This window comes from Helianthus annuus, chromosome 5 (genome assembly GCF_002127325.2).
Source record: "Helianthus annuus cultivar XRQ/B chromosome 5, HanXRQr2.0-SUNRISE, whole genome shotgun sequence".
In the NCBI taxonomy this organism is placed as follows: domain Eukaryota; kingdom Viridiplantae; phylum Streptophyta; class Magnoliopsida; order Asterales; family Asteraceae; genus Helianthus; species Helianthus annuus.
Window position 1 is genome coordinate 164451028 of NC_035437.2, and position 17161 is coordinate 164468188.

Sequence of the window (17161 nt, forward strand, 5' to 3'; positions counted from 1 at the left end):
AGGCCAAAAAGCGGTGGTAGTCTAGCGATTTCGGACAAATTTAGGCAAGATTCTTGACGAAAACCTGTAAATTCTGGTAATTAATCATATCTACTTGAAAATATGGGTTAAATAAGATATAAAAAAACATGTCTACTTTAAAATGTACATAGAAAAATGTGTGTATATGCATATAAAACTAAAAATCACATATAAAATTTCAATTCGATTAATCCCTGTTAAGCCTAATTAACCGGTAGTCGGTATCTCACCAGCCGACTAGCGCCTAGCGATTGTTACAACTTTGAAATAAGTTGATGGACATCCAAGTATGCCGATTGTTAAGTGAACTTAAAAGTATGCCAATTGTTAGATAGAATTACTAAGAATATTGATAAACTACATTATATTATTTGTATGAAAATTAGGCAAGTAAAAAGTCTCCTCAATCTCATCATATTTGAAATAGTCCACTGGAGCGATCGGTCAAGATTTTCTTGTGTCTACGCTTGGGGTGTTGTTTGAATCGGTACTAATAACAATGTTGGACGATGATGATGACATTCCTAATGTGTATAATTAAACCAATAATAATTATATTGACAATGTTAAAAAGGGATTAGTCATCAGAGGTAGTTGATCGTGGTCAATTAGATGACAAAACAGATAATTTTGACTTTGAAGATTGTAACCAAAGGTATAATATGGACAAAAAATGTAGCGGATCCGATGCTAAGTGACAACATGGTTCGGATCTAATCTGGGCCACCTCCTTACCTCTTAATCAATCCGAATTATCATCTCTTGATCAGTAACACAATAAAGTGATTCTCTCATAACAAAGATGAGGACCACCAATAACAAAATAATATATGGTTTGGTTTGGGATCATAGTCTCTGTCATCAGTGGCGAAGCTTAACCTGAATGACGGGGAGGTTGAAAACGTATATATCAAAAAATTTCTATAGAACCGGGGGGTCGAAAACGTATATACCCAAAAAAAATTTATACGAAAACTACAAATATAACACTACTTAGCAAAAAGTTCGGGGGATCGGGCGCCCCTCCCCACCCCTTCTATACTTCGCTACTGTCCGTCATCTCAAGGTACATATAGTCATAGACCATAGATAGGTTATAATTTTATCATATTCACTCACTCAATCATTCTCTCATTAACTTGATTACTCGTATATAGGGCTGCAAACGAACCAAACGTTCGATGAACAGTTCGTGAACCGTTCGGCGAGAAGTTCGTTTGTGTTCGTTCGTTTATTAAACAAACGAACACAAACAAGAAATTTCGTTCGTTTAGTTAAATGAACAAACATGAACAAAGGTCGTGTTCGTTCGTTTATGTTCGTGAACGTTTGATAACGTGTTCATTTGTGCTCGTCAACATTCGTTTTTGTTCGTTGCTTAAAATTAACAAACAAACACGAACAAGTTCATTTCCTTAACAAACAAACACGAACATAAAATCTTGTTCGATAAGTGTTCGTGAACGGTTCGCGAACATTTCGCGAACACATATATTTCTTAACAAACGAACACGAACAAGATCTTGTTTGTGTTCGTTTGGTTCGTTTGCAGCCCTACTTATATATAATTTTCAATAACAAAGGTCTTAGGTTGTACCATTACCGTCTGATCAAGTGATGAACATGACTGTTCCCGTGCCCTATGAACACAATGGGTGTGTGTGGGATGAATGGGGTATGGTTCTTATATTTCTAACGAAATTTTTAACGTCTAGTCATTCTTAACTACCAATGATAAGACAAATGTAATTTTTGTGGGGAGGTCTCATGTTTAAAAACTTGAGCAAAGAAGAAAATAATTTAGTACTATTAGTGTAAATAAGTAACATTAGCAGTTCAAAAAAATATATGACTATAAATTTTATAAGTCTAACTAAACACTACGTTTTTTTTATTTTTTTCACAAGTCGTAAATAATCGATCAAAAATAAAATACTAAGTGAAAAATAATGTACGTAAATACACAAGGAACGCATATGTAAATGCATGCAAGTTAGATAAGGAATGATTACTGAAGAAAGTGAGTAACCTTAGAATTTCGATCTCTTTTCTTACGCCGTTTGGTAAACCTTCTCTCTCATTGTCATTTTAATATTGATCTTTTAGGGTTTTCACGATCACTGAGATTATAACATTATGGAATATGGACTATTATGTGTTTTCAAATTTGAGTTATTGAAAGATCACTGGGAAAAAGTGTGATTTTATTAACATGGTTGATTAGTTTTATGTCCAATTAGCTTTCCATCATTTTAATTTCGAATCTGATTTTGTATCCCACCTGTTCGAGGAAATGTCTCTGTGAACAAAGACACTGCTAATGAGTGTTTTTGAATTGGTTTTAGAATAAATCATGGGAAACCTGTTTTGTCTGGTTCAAGTAGATCAATCAACTGTTGCTGTCAAGGAGAATTTCGGAAAGTTTGATGATGTTCTCGAGCCGGGTTGTCATTGTGTGCCTTGGATATTCGGAAGGCGGATTGCTGGACATCTTACACTAAGGATTCAGCAGTTAGATGTTAAGTGTGAGACCAAAACAAAGGTCTGGTCTTTTTCTTTCCCTTCAAATAATGTGTTGTGTCTGTTTGTTCATGTGAGTTTATGTTTTTCAGGACAATGTTTTTGTTAACGTAGTAGCTTCGATACAGTATCGTGCTCTGGTCGATAAAGCAAATGACGCATTCTACAGACTTAGCAACACAAAGGCGCAAATCCAGGCCTACGTTTTTGATGGTAAAAAACTTCAACAAGCTATAAATAACTATAAATTAAGCCTTTTTTTCTTTTCCCATTTTCAAACATTTTATCTGTTGTTACCTTAACATGAACATTTTTCTCTCCGCTTCTAGTTATAAGAGCTAGTGTTCCAAAGCTTAATCTTGATGACACCTTCGAGCAAAAGAATGAAATTGCTAAGGCTGTTGAAAAAGAACTTGAAAAGGTAACATAAAAATAATTCAGTCAGGAATCGTTATACGAATACGAAAGATGGAATCTTGGACTAATTGTAATTCATTTCTCTTTGCTTTTGCTTATAGGCAATGTCTGCATACGGTTATGAGATCGTTCAAACTTTGATCGTTGATATAGAACCAGACGAGCGAGTAAAGCGAGCAATGAATGAGATCAATGCAGGTAAAATATAATTTTAATACATAAAACCTCCTGATAAATCTAATTCGTTAAAAAAAAGAGTAAATGCTATTTTCGTCCCTGAGGTTTGGCCAGTTTTGCGACTTTCGTCCAAAGGTTTGTTTCTTCGCATCTGAATTCAAAAGGTTTAAAATCTTGTCATTTTCAGCCGGTTCGTTAACTCCATCCATTTTTCTCCGTCAAGTCAGGGGTATTTTCATCTTTTTATCTGTATTATTTTTTTTGTCTTTTTAGTAAGGGTATTTTAAATGCCTGTACATAAAGTGAAAAAGACTGAATTGCTCTTTTTGTTAACAAAAAAGATGGAAATACCCCTGACTTAATGGAGAAAAATGGATGGAGTTAACGAGCCGGATGAAAATGGCAAAGTTTCAAACCTTTTGGATCCAGATGCAAAAGAACAAACCTTTGGATGAAAGTCGCAAAACTAGCCAAACCTCAGGGACGAAAATGACATTTTATTCTTAAAAAATGTACTGAAATAATATAATTTTTGGACAAATGATCAACCAACCCGTTTGACTCGTTATCCATTTTGCAGCTGCAAGGCTGCGGATGGCAGCTACCGAGAAAGCCGAGGCTGATAAAATTCTCCAAATCAAGAGAGCTGAGGGAGAGGCTGAGTCAAAGTACCTGTCGGGTTTGGGCGTTGCGCGCCAAAGACAAGCCATAGTGGACGGGTTAAGAGATAGTGTGTTGGGGTTCGCGGTCAACGTGCCTGGAACCACGGCTAAAGACGTGATGGACATGGTTTTAGTGACTCAGTATTTCGACACCATGAAGGAAATCGGTTCTGCGTCCAAGTCGTCTGCTGTGTTCATTCCTCATGGACCCGGTGCTGTTCGAGATGTCGCTACTCAGATTCGTGATGGTCTTCTTCAAGGCAATGCTGCAAGTTGACTCTATATACAAGATAATGTTCAAGTTTGGCTTGAAATGCAACTGTCAAGAGTAGAAGAAAATTCTAATAAGTTTAATCAAATAACCAAGATTAGGATTGGGTTATTCACACGTTTCTTGCATCATATAAGTGTTCACGGTTTGGTTCGGCAGGTTTTGATTAAAAATCTATCCAAACCGTTAACTTGGGTTCCATGAAACTAAAAATCAAACCGGCTGGGTTTCGGCTGGACCAGCAGTTTTGCTAGGTTTGGTGGTTTAGCAATTTGAACCGACTTTTTGATACAAATTGAGAAATGAACGAGCTCAAGATTGGATCAACAATGGTTGAACTCAATTAAGGTTCAGGAAGCTATGATATTGAACTAGCTACCGAGAATCCGTTAATGGTAGTTGACAGAAGGGTTGGGAAGAAATTGTTATTACTTTCAAAAGATACCCTACACTATTACAAGTTGTCACTTTTATACTCAACTTTACAACTAACTATCTAACAACTAACTCTTCCAACTAACACTCAACAACCTGTATCTAACCTGTCATCTAACCAACTTGCAACTGCTCAATTAGTTCGTATCAATACCCTCCCGTTAAGATGATTCTTGACCCCAAGGATCAAAATTAGGAAATTTTTGCATTATTATCGCTGCATCTTCCCATGTAGCATTTTCTGGTCCCACATTTTTCCACTTGATTAACCAGTGAACCCCCACCCTGTTGAACCTTTTGAGGATCTTTGAATCCACCACACTTTCAGGTTCCAATGCAGCAGGGTCGACTCCTCCATCTTTAATCTCTGATATAGTACTAGGTGGTGGTCCATAATATTTTTTGAGCATTGAAACATGCACCGTAGGATGGATAGAAGATCCTTTTGGTAACTGTAGTGTATAGGCCACCTCCCCAACTTTAGATAGTACCATATATGGGCCAAAATATTTTGCTGCTAACTTTTGATTCGATCTTTGTGCGACCGACTGCTGTCTATAGGATTGCAGCTTCAAATACACCCAATCACCAGCTAAAAAACTCCTTTCAGTCCTGTGACTGTCAGCCAACTGCTTCATGCGGTGTTGAGCTTGTACCAAGTTACTCTTAAGAATGCTAATGACTTCTTCACGGATCATTAAGCTCCTATCCACTGCTTCAACATTACTCTCACCCGGAAGATAGGGTAAATGGACAGGAGGAGGTTGACCATATATGACTTCAAAAGGTGTACACTTTATAGCAGATTGGTAAGTAGTGTTATACCAATACTCTGCTAAAGGTAACCACTTGACCCATTCATTTGGTCTTTCAAAACACATGCATCTCAAATAATTTTCTAAGCACCTATTCAACACCTCTGTTTGCCCATCAGTCTGAGGGTGGTATGAGCTTGACATCTTCTGTTCCACTCCTTGTAATACCAACAATTCTTTCCAAAAGTTGCTAATGAATATTTTGTCTCTATCTGATACAATTGTCCTAGGGGGTCCATGCAACCTATAGATGTGATCTAGGTACAACTGGGCCACATCCACTGCTGTAAATGGATGATGTAGAGCTATAAAATGTGCCCCTTTACTTAGCCTATCTACCACCACCAACACAGCCTCTTTTCCGTTGGATTTAGGTAAACCTTCTACAAAATCCATTGCAATATCCTCCCATACCCCTTTAGGAATAGGTAAAGGCTGTAGCATACCTGGATAAGCCACCGTCTCAGACTTACATTGCTGACATGTTGTACAGTGCTTCACATACTCTATCACATCCTTTTTGAGCTTTGGCCAATAAAACAACCTGGTAATCCTTTGTGCAGTAGCATGAATGCCAGAATGACCACCTTGGACTGAAGCATGCATCCATTTTAGTATTTGCTATTTCAAAGTTTCCGAATTCCCAATGACTAATTTACCCTTCCTTCTTAATTCCTCATTTGTCCAACTATACTGGCTGTGGGACAAAGGATCTTTCTTCAAATCTTGTATAATGTTTACCAACTCAGTATCTTGTTGCCACCCTTCTCTAATTGCCATCCAAATGTCTGTATGAACTGCAGATGCTGCCAGTTGCAAAACCTCTCCATGTGTAATTCTTGACAAAGCATCAGCCACCTTATTTTCAACTCCCTTCTTGTACATAATGTCAAAGCTAAACCCCATAAGTTTCGATAACCACTTCTGCTGAAAAGGGGTAGAAATCTTGCTATCTAACAGATACTTCAAGCTGTGCTGATCCGTCTTTATGACAAAATGATTATGAGCCAAATAAGGTTGCCACTTTTGTACTGCATATATGATGGCCAATAGCTCTCTTTCATATGTGGATAAAGCCATATGTCTAGGAGATAAAGCTTTGCTGATGTAAGCAATAGGATGGCCCCTCTGCATCAAGACTGCCCCAATTCCATATCCTGAAGCATCAGTCTCTACTACAAAGGTTTCTTTGAAATCTGGTAATGCTAGCACAGGAGGTTCACTCATACTGATTTTCAACTGCTCAAAAGCCTGCTGAGCCAAGCTGGACCACTGAAAAGAATCTTTTTTGAGTAATTGTGTTAATGGCTTAGTAATGGTACCATACCCTTTCACAAACCTCCGGTAATACCCTGTAAGACCCAAGAATCCCCTCAACTCCTTGACATTAGTTGGTACAGGCCACCTTTGAATGGCTGATACTTTAGCTGGATCTGTGGACACCCCTTTTTGAGAAATTATATGGCCCAGATACTCCAGTTTAGTAGCCCCAAATTCACACTTACTTTTCTTAGCAACCAACTGATGCTGTCTTAGAACTTGCAATACATCTCTTAGATGAGACATATGAGTATCCCAACATGGGCTGTACACCAATATGTCATCAAAGAAGACCAGTACATATTTCCTCAAATACTGCTTAAAGACTTGATTCATTAGCCCTTGAAAAGTGGAAGGGGCATTTGTAAGGCCAAAAGGCATTACCAGAAATTCGAAATGGCCATTGTGAGTTTTAAATGCAGTTTTGTGTATATCAGCCTCATCCATCCTTATTTGATAATATCCAGCTTTAAGATCCAACTTAGAAAAATACTTGGTACCATGTAATTCATCCATCAAATCTTCTACCAAGGGAATAGGAAATCTGTCTGGAATGGTAGCCTGATTTAGCTTCCTGTAATCAATACACATCCTCCAGGACCCATCCTTCTTCTTTACCAAAACCACTGGAGATGCAAATGAACTAGTGCTGGACCTAATTACCCCTTGTTCCAGTAATTCATTGGTCATTTTCTCTATCACATCTTTCTGAATTACCGGGTATCTATAGGGCCTCAAATTCACCCCTTCAGTTCCATTCTTCAAAGGAATCCTGTGATCAAATTGTCCCCTTAAAGGAGGCAAAGTTTTTAAGTCTTGAAAGACATCATCAAAGACTACCAACAGCTGTTGTAACTGTTGTTTCTGGACAGCATTCTGTGGAGTCTCTTGCAACAAGACAGAAGTAGCATTACTATACCCATCAATTGCACATACTTGAATCATAGTTAACTCTCCTCTCTGCTGATCAATCTTCTTTAAGTTGCCCTTGTTAATTTGTGAAAAACTTCTACCCTGCTGTCCCCTTAATATCACCTTATGACCTTTGAATTTGAATGCCACTGTTCTATCATTGTAGTTCATTTTGATACTACCCAAAGTGGTAAACCACTGTACTCCCAACACCAAATCACATCCACCCAATGGCATGACATAGACATCTGCCTTAAACTGAATTCCCTGCATTTTCCAACAAAACCCTTTAACCATTTGGTCACAAATTTCTTCATGCCCATTTGCTACCTTCACCAACATGGCTGGCCCTTTAACCAACTTACATCCTAACTGCTTCGCTAGTGTAACATCTAAGAAATTATGAGAACTACCCGTATCCATTAGCAGCTGTAATTCATATTTACCATAATGACCAGTAACTCTTATTGATTTGTACATATCATTTCCCTCAACTGCATTTACTGAAATCTGTGCACACTCCATTATTACTTCTTCATCTGTATCAACCTCATCTTCCAACCACTCCACTTCTATATGGTACAACTGAGGTCTTTTATTACCTCTACACACATGATCTTGTGAATATTTTTCATCACAGTTAAAACATAACCCCTTAGCTCTACGCTCATCCATTTCACTTTTAGTTAAAGTCTTCCTAATCACATTCTTTTTAATTTCAGCATTCAAAGGTCTGTTGTAAGGTGTCACCTGTTTATTACTAACTGGATTGGGTAAAATAGCTGGCTTAAACCCAAATCTACCCTTCTTGGCTTTAATAGTTGCCTCTTGAAGCTTTGCTAAGCAAAAAGCTTCTTGGATGTTTTTAGGAATAAACATCCTTACCTGCAACTGTATCTCATCTTCTAACCCAGCCAAAAAACAACTCAAAGCATATTCACCCTGTAACTGCAACCTACTAATAATAGCATCAAACTTATCATGATATTCTTGAACTGTGGTTGTTTGTTTTAAGTTTTTTAACTCAGTCATCGGATCATCAAACAGTTTACCAAATCTGACTTTTAAAGCTTCTACTAATTCTGCCCAAGCTAATACCTCACCTTCAACTCTTTGACTAATGAAAGATTGATACCACTGCAATGCTTTATCCTCAAAATGAATAGCAGCTAACCTCACTTTTGTTGCATCTGTCACCCTATCAAGCTGAAAGAATTGTTCCACTTTGAACAACCATGCATTAAGATCATTGCCATTGAATCGAGGAAATTCAATTTTCGTCAGTCTTGCCGCAAAATTAAACCCCTCTCCTTCAACCTGTAAGTCTTGTCTCTGGTGATTCCTCGGGTTGGCTTGATTATTGACTATCTGAGTCAACTGCAGAGACAGCCCGGTCACCATGTTCCTCATCTCCTCTAATGCCTTCGTATTTTCTTCTATTCGATTGTTCAACTGCTGACTAGTTTCAGCATCATCCGTATCGTTGTGACCATGCCTCTTTGTCATTTTGACTTGGAATTGATCTGAACAAAGATCAATTGAGATTTGAACTGAACGGACTCAAATGAAGGAATTCAATCGAACAATGATTGAATTCAGAAATTGAATTGAATGCGGTAGATTTTCCCCAATTAGCTGAATTAGGGTTCGTTTCGAGTTGAATCAAGAGCGTCCAAGGATAGACTGCTCTGATACCAATGATACGAATTGAGAAATGAACGAGCTCAAGATTGGATCAACAATGGTTGAACTCAATTAACGTTCAGGAAGCTATGATATTGAACTAGCTACCGAGAATCCGTTAATGGTAGTTGACAGAAGGGTTGGGAAGAAATTGTTATTACTTTCAAAAGATACCCTACACTATTACAAGTTGTCACTTTTATACTCAACTTTACAACTAACTATCTAATAACTAACTCTTCCAACTAACACTCAACAACCTGTATCTAACCTGTCATCTAACCAACTTGCAACTGCTCAATTAGTTCGTATCACTTTTTTAATTTTCTTTTTTCAAGAAAATGTTATTAGTTTGTAATTAAACATTAAAAAAAGAAAGATGATTTATGATTATGATCTAGATACATAACTATTTTTCCAAGAAAATGTTATTAGTTTGTATTAAAACATTAAAATAAGAAAGATGACTTATGATTATGATCTAGATACATAACTACATATTTCAAAATTGAAAAGAATATATAAAGATAATAACGGTTAAACTCTCAATTCGGTTTGCACGGCCGATTTCAAAATTTAAAGAGAGCCGTGTGAAAACCGAAATATTTTGATCTCAAACCGACCATATTGACCTACCTATGTTTAAATTGTTCAATTAGTTTAACGGTTTTCAAACACCCTTAGGCTTTATGGGTAAAATATAGTTAGTGGTAAAAGCTAACCCGGTAAACATTTTTTTTATTTTTTTAGATTTTTTGAATTTTTAGAATTTTTTAGATTTAGTTTATTTTTTAGAATTTTTTCCATTTTCTTTGATTTTTTTTTGATTTTTTTGATTTTTTTTTTGAATTTTTACAATTTTTGTGATTTTTTTTTTTAATTTTTAGAGGTTTTTTATTATATTTTTTTATATGGATCGATCCGGATAGTGATCCATTCATTTAAAATTATTTGGATATGATCGGATCACAATCCATTATGTTGGATCATGGATCGGATCATGATCCATTTAAGTTGGATCATTAATGGATTGGATCATGATCCAATCCATATCCATCCATTGACAGGCCTACTTACAAGTCACCTGGTCACTTACGGATTATATTTATCTTTATATTGTTGGTATTTTATTTAAAATAGATATATATTTGAAGATATACATGCACCTTCATTGAGGCTTGGTTATCTATCTATATCTAATACTAATAAAGAAATCCTTTTAATGCCACATGGCATTCTTCTCACTTATTTAGTTATAATAATGTCACATGGCATTTGTTCCTTCAATCTCACAATTCTTATTTATATTTTTAATTTAATATATAATAAATATCACATAACATTATCTTAATATCTGAAATAATAAATATTTTTTAAAAAAATATCGTCAATCTCTTCTTCTAATATTAATATTAAATATAAATCATATCATCATAATATATATTATGACCATATCTATTATTGATTAGTTTTATTTGGATACTCAAAATATTTTAGATTTTCTCAATGAATGAATAACAAAATATTCTAAATTAGTATTAACGATAAAAATAGTTAATATAAATTATATTATTGCAATTGTAAATTTAATATATTTAAACATGATAAATATTAATTATATAGTTTTTCTTTCTTTAAATATTTATGCGAATAGCATTCTCTCCTTTAATTTAATAATAACTAGGAATAACACCCGCGTGCGTTGCGGCGTGAGTACATTGCAATTATCGAATAGATTAGTCTAAAAGTTATGTGATGCGTTAACTATATGAACATGCATTTCGACATATCTGATCGAACTCAATTTAACCTATATAAGCATTGCGATTAGATCAAAACAAAAGTAAATCAAATTTATACCGTACAATCATAACATATTATATAGGATCCGACTCATACATAGAAACGTAACAGGTATAACGGAAAAAACTGACACGTATAATCAAAAGAAATTAATTAAATCTTTTGAAAAAAAGACACCACAATTTGACTCCACTCGGTTCGAAACAAAATTAACGAAACATTCATAAAATAAGCACGAAAATAGATTATATTTGACCTCACTCATTTCCCAAAAAGTTCACGTTGAAACATATGCCAACTCGAATTTATACCGAAATATACATAAAATATGCACATAAAAGATTTTTTAAACAAAAAGTATTATATTTGATCTGACTCGTTTCCAGAAAAAAAAAAGTTTACGTCAAAACGTAGAGCAATTCGAATCCATACCGACACGTACATAAAAATATGCACGTAAAAATAGTTTTTTTTAAGCAAAGGATGTATAGGGGTAAACTTGAAACAAATTATTTTTAGTAAAAAAATTAATAGGTTAAATACATTTGTAAAATCGTGCCAAGTATCCCCAATGTCACACAACCAATAACAGAAGAGCTCGTAAAATTAAAAAGAAAAAGAAAAAATAACACTGAACGAAAAACATACGTAAAATCGTTGGATCACGTACACCCGTTGCGGTGTGTTAATGCGAAGAAATTAGACCGAAACGTAAAACGTAGAAAGAAAAAACTAAGTTGATTTAGGGCCCTGCGCATTGGAACGAACTTGTCAAACGTAGAATAATAGACGTGTTGCGATAGGCCTGTCAAACGGGATAAACAGACAAAAAACGTTGAACCACAGAGACACACAGTTGCGGCATGTTGACTCGCGAAATTTTAAACGAAACGTAAAACGAAAAACTTGCAAAAGATGAAAAGTATAGGGAATCAAATTTGAAAATAAAAAAGTTTGGGATTAAATTACAAATAATAAAAAACTTTAAGTTAAAAGTTAATAACTTTAAGGGATGAAAATAAAAAGATAAACAATCTTTGAATTGAAAATGAAAAATCAGAATTTTTTTTGAAACTCTCCCAATCCACAAAGTACAACAATAAAAGCAACAAAATGTTGCTTATTTATATGTGGTAATATTAGTTAAATATAATTAATATAATAATTACTTCTATAATAATTCTAATGGATATCCGATATTATAATTAATAACCATAGTGTATTTTTTAAGTTGTGTTATGAATTATATTAATTTATTAATAATATTATTAATATATTATTTATTATATTAATATCTAATATTATTATCATTAATATATTATTATGTGCTGTATTGTATTGTAAACAAATTCAATATTTAAATGATGTAAAGATAATTAGGTTTTTACGTCCTTAATTTTGGTCATTCACGGGTTCGATCAATCCAATCGGAGAATATCTCAACTTTTGCATTTATGACTCTAATTTTCAGATCTCTTATCAAAATGCATAATTTCATAATTTAAAACAAATGTTAATTTCAAGCTATCCGTGTTGATCTAAATGGCAATCTATAAACATCACCGCTAATAACAATTTTAACTTTGCCAAAGCATAGCGGTTTACATTTTCTATTAACATGCCATAAAATACCATACCACCGCTATTGTTCTTTAATATTTCAAAAAATCTAAATATTTTCATAACAGAGTCATACTTGCTACGATCGAAGTTGTACAGAAAGTAAATGATCAACTACTTTCATTGCTTCCTGACAAAGAAAAAGAATAACGAAGTTATGTAAATTGCTGTATGTATAAAAATAATTCACTTGTGTATATTTGTGCAGATATTGTAAAGTGACATGATTTCTATCATTTAAATGATATAAATATAATTAGGTTCTCATATCCTTAATTTTGGTCATTCACGGGTTCGATCAATCCAATAAGAGAACATCTCCACTTTTGCATTTATGACTCTAATTTTCAGATCTCTTATCAAAATGCATATCGGGATTTCATAATAAAAAAAAAGTTAATCTCAAGCTATCTGTGTTGATCTAAATGACAATCTATAAACATCACCGCTAATAACAATTTTAACTTTACCAAAGTATAGCGGTTTACCTTTTCTATTAACACACCATAAAATATCATACCACCGCTATTATTCTTCAATATTTCAAAAAATCTAAATATTTTCATAACAGAGTCATACTTACTACGAACAAAGTTGTACAGAAAGTAAATGATCACCTACTTTCATCGCTTCCCGACAAAAAAAAAAGAATAACTAAGTTATGTAAATTGGTGTATGCATAAAAATAATTCACTTGTGTATATTTGTGCAAATATTGTAAAGTAACATGATTTCTATTTTTAGATCCGTGTAAGACACGGGCTTATAATCTAGTATATTAATAAATGAGATGGATTTGGGGCCATGTGGCATGTGATGGTGGAGCTTTTTGCTGATGTGGCATGTTATGGTGGAGTTATATGGTGATTTTGGGAGAGAATCCATCCATTCTAACACACACAGTAAATTTGGGACGCGGGATCTGAAACAAAGTGGGTCGGAGTTTTGGGCTTTGGGTCGGTATAGGTAGATTCGGGTCACATATATAACACTAGAAAGGAAAATCACTTATTTTGCTTTCTTGTCACTGGAGGTTGCAAAATGGGCGGGTTGAGTTTGGGTGTTGAATATATTTATGAAAACTATATAATGGGTGTTGAATATATTTAAGAAAACTATATGTCTATTATCGATGCTTTGGTTGCAGCCTGGTTGCCCGGCACTGAAGGCCAAGGTGTGGCTGATGTTCTTTTCGGAGACCATGGATTTACCGGTAAACTTTCAAGAACTTGGTTTAAAAATGTAGACCAACTCCCGATGAACATAGGCGATCCACATTACGATCCGCTCTTTCCTTTTGGATTTGGACTCACAACAAAATCAATGACTGAAAGGTAAAAACTTGTAACTATCCGATTAATTTCTTTTGTATCTTTTGCCATTTGATCGAAGAATATGACTATCCGATATCTTGCCACTTTTGTTTCTGTTCATTTATTTTTTTTTGCATCTGAGAAGTGTTAATTTGCATGTCTTTCAAGATTGTCTACTAGGTGAAAACATGCTTAAAGTTTGAACTACTCTGATTTTGGTAGCATAACAAATATTTGATATTTGTAGCGAGTTGGTGTATTGGGGTTAAATGATGAAAATAATAAATAAGAATATTAATATTTATATTATTATATTTTATAAGTATTGGAGGTTTGTGTAATAGAAAGAACAATTAGTAGATGTGCCTTTTGGTCGTGGTTCTAAAGTTTGTTTGTATTTATATTATTTGTATACTTTGTGATAATGTATATTAAATTTTCCAACTCACGAAGTTCGCGGGTGATAACCTAGTAATCTATAAAGTATATTAAAACAAAACATTTTAGTGTCACATGTCAATCTAATATCATTCTCGTCTTTTCTTTGAGCGTCAAAAGTGTCGTATTATTGGCACACCTTGGGGGATTAAATCGACACCCTCAATACGCATCGTATAGGCCTATATGATGCGTATTGAGGTGGGTTCAAACTTCTATGTCTGCCAAAGGCTGCCATTGTCCCCTACCAAAAAGTAATACGCGTCGTATAGGCCTATACGATTCGTATTGAGGGTGTCGATTTAATTTTTTAATTTTTGCAAGGTAGCTTCCTGTCACGCGGTAGCTTTCCGTCACGCGAAGAAGAAGCAGCACTTTGGATATTTGTTGGTCTTCAAACATCTAGGAAACATTATTTGAGAATACCCCTGAATTTATCGAAGCTGTAGAATGAGATCCTCCACTGTTGGGTTATCATCTTTCAACCCCATTTAGCATCCGTGCCTGCTTGAATTGCATAAAGCAAAGGATAACGAAGATGAACATTGTATTTATGACGAAAGTACTGAACAACCGAGATAACAGCTCCGGTTTCATCAGCGGCATTTGGAACAGGAGAGTTGAAAAAACTGCAATTGGAAATGATCTTGGAACAACATACTCTTGTTACCATATTCTTGGTTCAATCAATACCAACTCATCTTTAGTAGTGTTTGTTTGAGAACCCGATTCAGATACACAACGGTTCTCCAATTCCAGATCAGCAAGCAAATACACAATGGTTCTCCAATTCCAGATTAGCAAGCAAATACACAACGGTTTGTATTTCGCATAGCCACCTTTCCCATAGTAAAAAAACGGTTGCGATTTGCACATTCAAAACTGCAATTGGAATTGATCTTGGAACAACATACTCTTGTTTCCATATTGTTCGTCCATTAGAACTATTTGTGTATGCATACTTTTGGTAGTTAACAGAGCTATAACAGGATGGATGTGACACACACAAATAGATAATATCTGATTGTTTTAGTTTTTTTCCGACTGTTTCAGTTATGTTTCAATAAATAATATCTGATTGAGAAGCACTAAATTAACAACGGTTCTCCAATTCCAGATCAATAATGTAAGGAGAAGCGTTGAGATAACGGACATCAATCAAGCTCAAAAAGAAAACTTGTGTTTCCCATAGTCACAAACGATTGCGGTTTGTATTTCGCATAGCCACCGTTTTCGTAGTCACAAACGGTTGCGGTTTACACATTCAATCTTCAATACTTCATTAAAATACCACTAGTAGAAGAACCCGACACGTCTTCATGTTACGGAGAATATTCTCGAAATTGAAGGAAAAGGAGTAAAAAAGATGAATTAAGGCGTGCATTGTTTAAATCTGAATCAGTTGTTAGGGTTTCGTTTCTTCATGCTCCAACTAAACCCTTGAATCCCAATGCTTCTCTAAAAATATTCATTGCACATTCATCTTTCAACCCCATTTTCCCTAAATTTATCGATATGTTTTTCAACAAGGATGTAATGCAATGATTCCTCTCAATTGAATAGACCGACACTTGCTTCATAGGACTCACTTGAATCGTCTCGGATGTAATAACAGTACGTTTAGCATCCGTGCCTGCTTGAATTACAAAAAGCAAAGGATAACGAAGATGGACATTGTATTTATCATGAAAGTACTGAACAACCGAGATAACAACAATGGGAATTGATCTTGGAACAACATACTCTTGTTACCATATTCTTGGTTCAATACCAACTCATCTTTAGTAGTGTTTGTTTGAGAACCTGATTCAGATACACAACGGTTCTCCAATTCCAGATCAGCAAGCAAATACACAACGGTTCTCCAATTCCAGATCAGCAAGCAAAATACACAACGGTTTATATTTCGCATAGCCACCATTTCGGTAGTCAAAAAAGGTTGCGGTTTGCAGATTCAATCTTCATTGCTTCACTAAAATTAACAAGGCGGCCTCTTTGATGTCTGTCGTTAAGGACATGCAAAAACCAACTAAACTATGTAGATAGGATAAGTCGGATATCGAACCAGAGGAGGATTGTGGAAAGTGTTATGATGCTAAGTATTAATTAACTAATGCTAAAAAGTAAAAATCAATTGAGAGTTTGATTGTTTGTGAGAATTATCTAAATTAACGAACGAAAATTGTGATTTAAATCAATAGGAGAGAAGATGGTTCCTCCAGATTTCAGGCTTTACAGTTAGTTTCCACTATGTGTTTAATCGTAACCTACATAGACATAGGTATTAAATTCAATTAATTAATTGTGATAACCAACGACTAAGTACTCCGGTCAATACATAACGGGAGGTTATCGAATGATTATCAATTACAATTTACAAACCCTAACCCCATGTCAAATATATCCCAATTACTAGAACTCTCGGGAACTGAATGCTTAGAAATTAAGGTTTAAATAAATGTAACTGTTTACAACCAATAAATCAAATCAATGGTGAAAAGCATCGAATGCTTAGATCACCAGGTTAAAACGATTGTATCAAACACATAGTATCAATCAACTTACAAAAACCCTCCATCCAGAGGAAACCATAAAAGACTAGCCGCTCATATCGGTCGGTTGATCTTCATCAGCTCGAACCATCTTCGTTCCCCCTAGGTCTCGTGTGGTGGCTGTTTTCTGCCGTCCAATATGATGGAGCCCTCTCACCTCTCTCTATTCGGCCCAAAAGAGAAGTCCAAGATGTATCGATTT

At 35.0% G+C, this 17161-nt stretch overlaps 2 protein-coding genes across 2 annotated transcripts; one reads left to right on the plus strand and one right to left on the minus strand.

Annotated features, from left to right (window-relative positions):
• The first annotated feature begins 1977 nt into the window (after nt 1–1977).
• LOC110939414 (hypersensitive-induced response protein-like protein 1) lies at nt 1978–4221 on the plus strand. The gene is made up of 6 exons (XM_022181042.2): nt 1978–2084; nt 2367–2563; nt 2634–2754; nt 2871–2962; nt 3060–3156; nt 3716–4221. The coding sequence occupies exons 2-6, from the start codon at nt 2375–2377 to the stop codon at nt 4072–4074; spliced, it is 858 nt and encodes a 285-aa protein (XP_022036734.1). The 5' UTR covers nt 1978–2084; nt 2367–2374; the 3' UTR covers nt 4075–4221.
• Nucleotides 4222–5939: 1718 nt separating this feature from the next.
• Nucleotides 5940–9056, minus strand: LOC110944000. The gene has a single exon (XM_022185728.1). The coding sequence runs from the start codon at nt 9054–9056 to the stop codon at nt 5940–5942; it is 3117 nt and encodes a 1038-aa protein (XP_022041420.1).
• Between the last annotated feature and the right edge of the window lie 8105 nt (nt 9057–17161).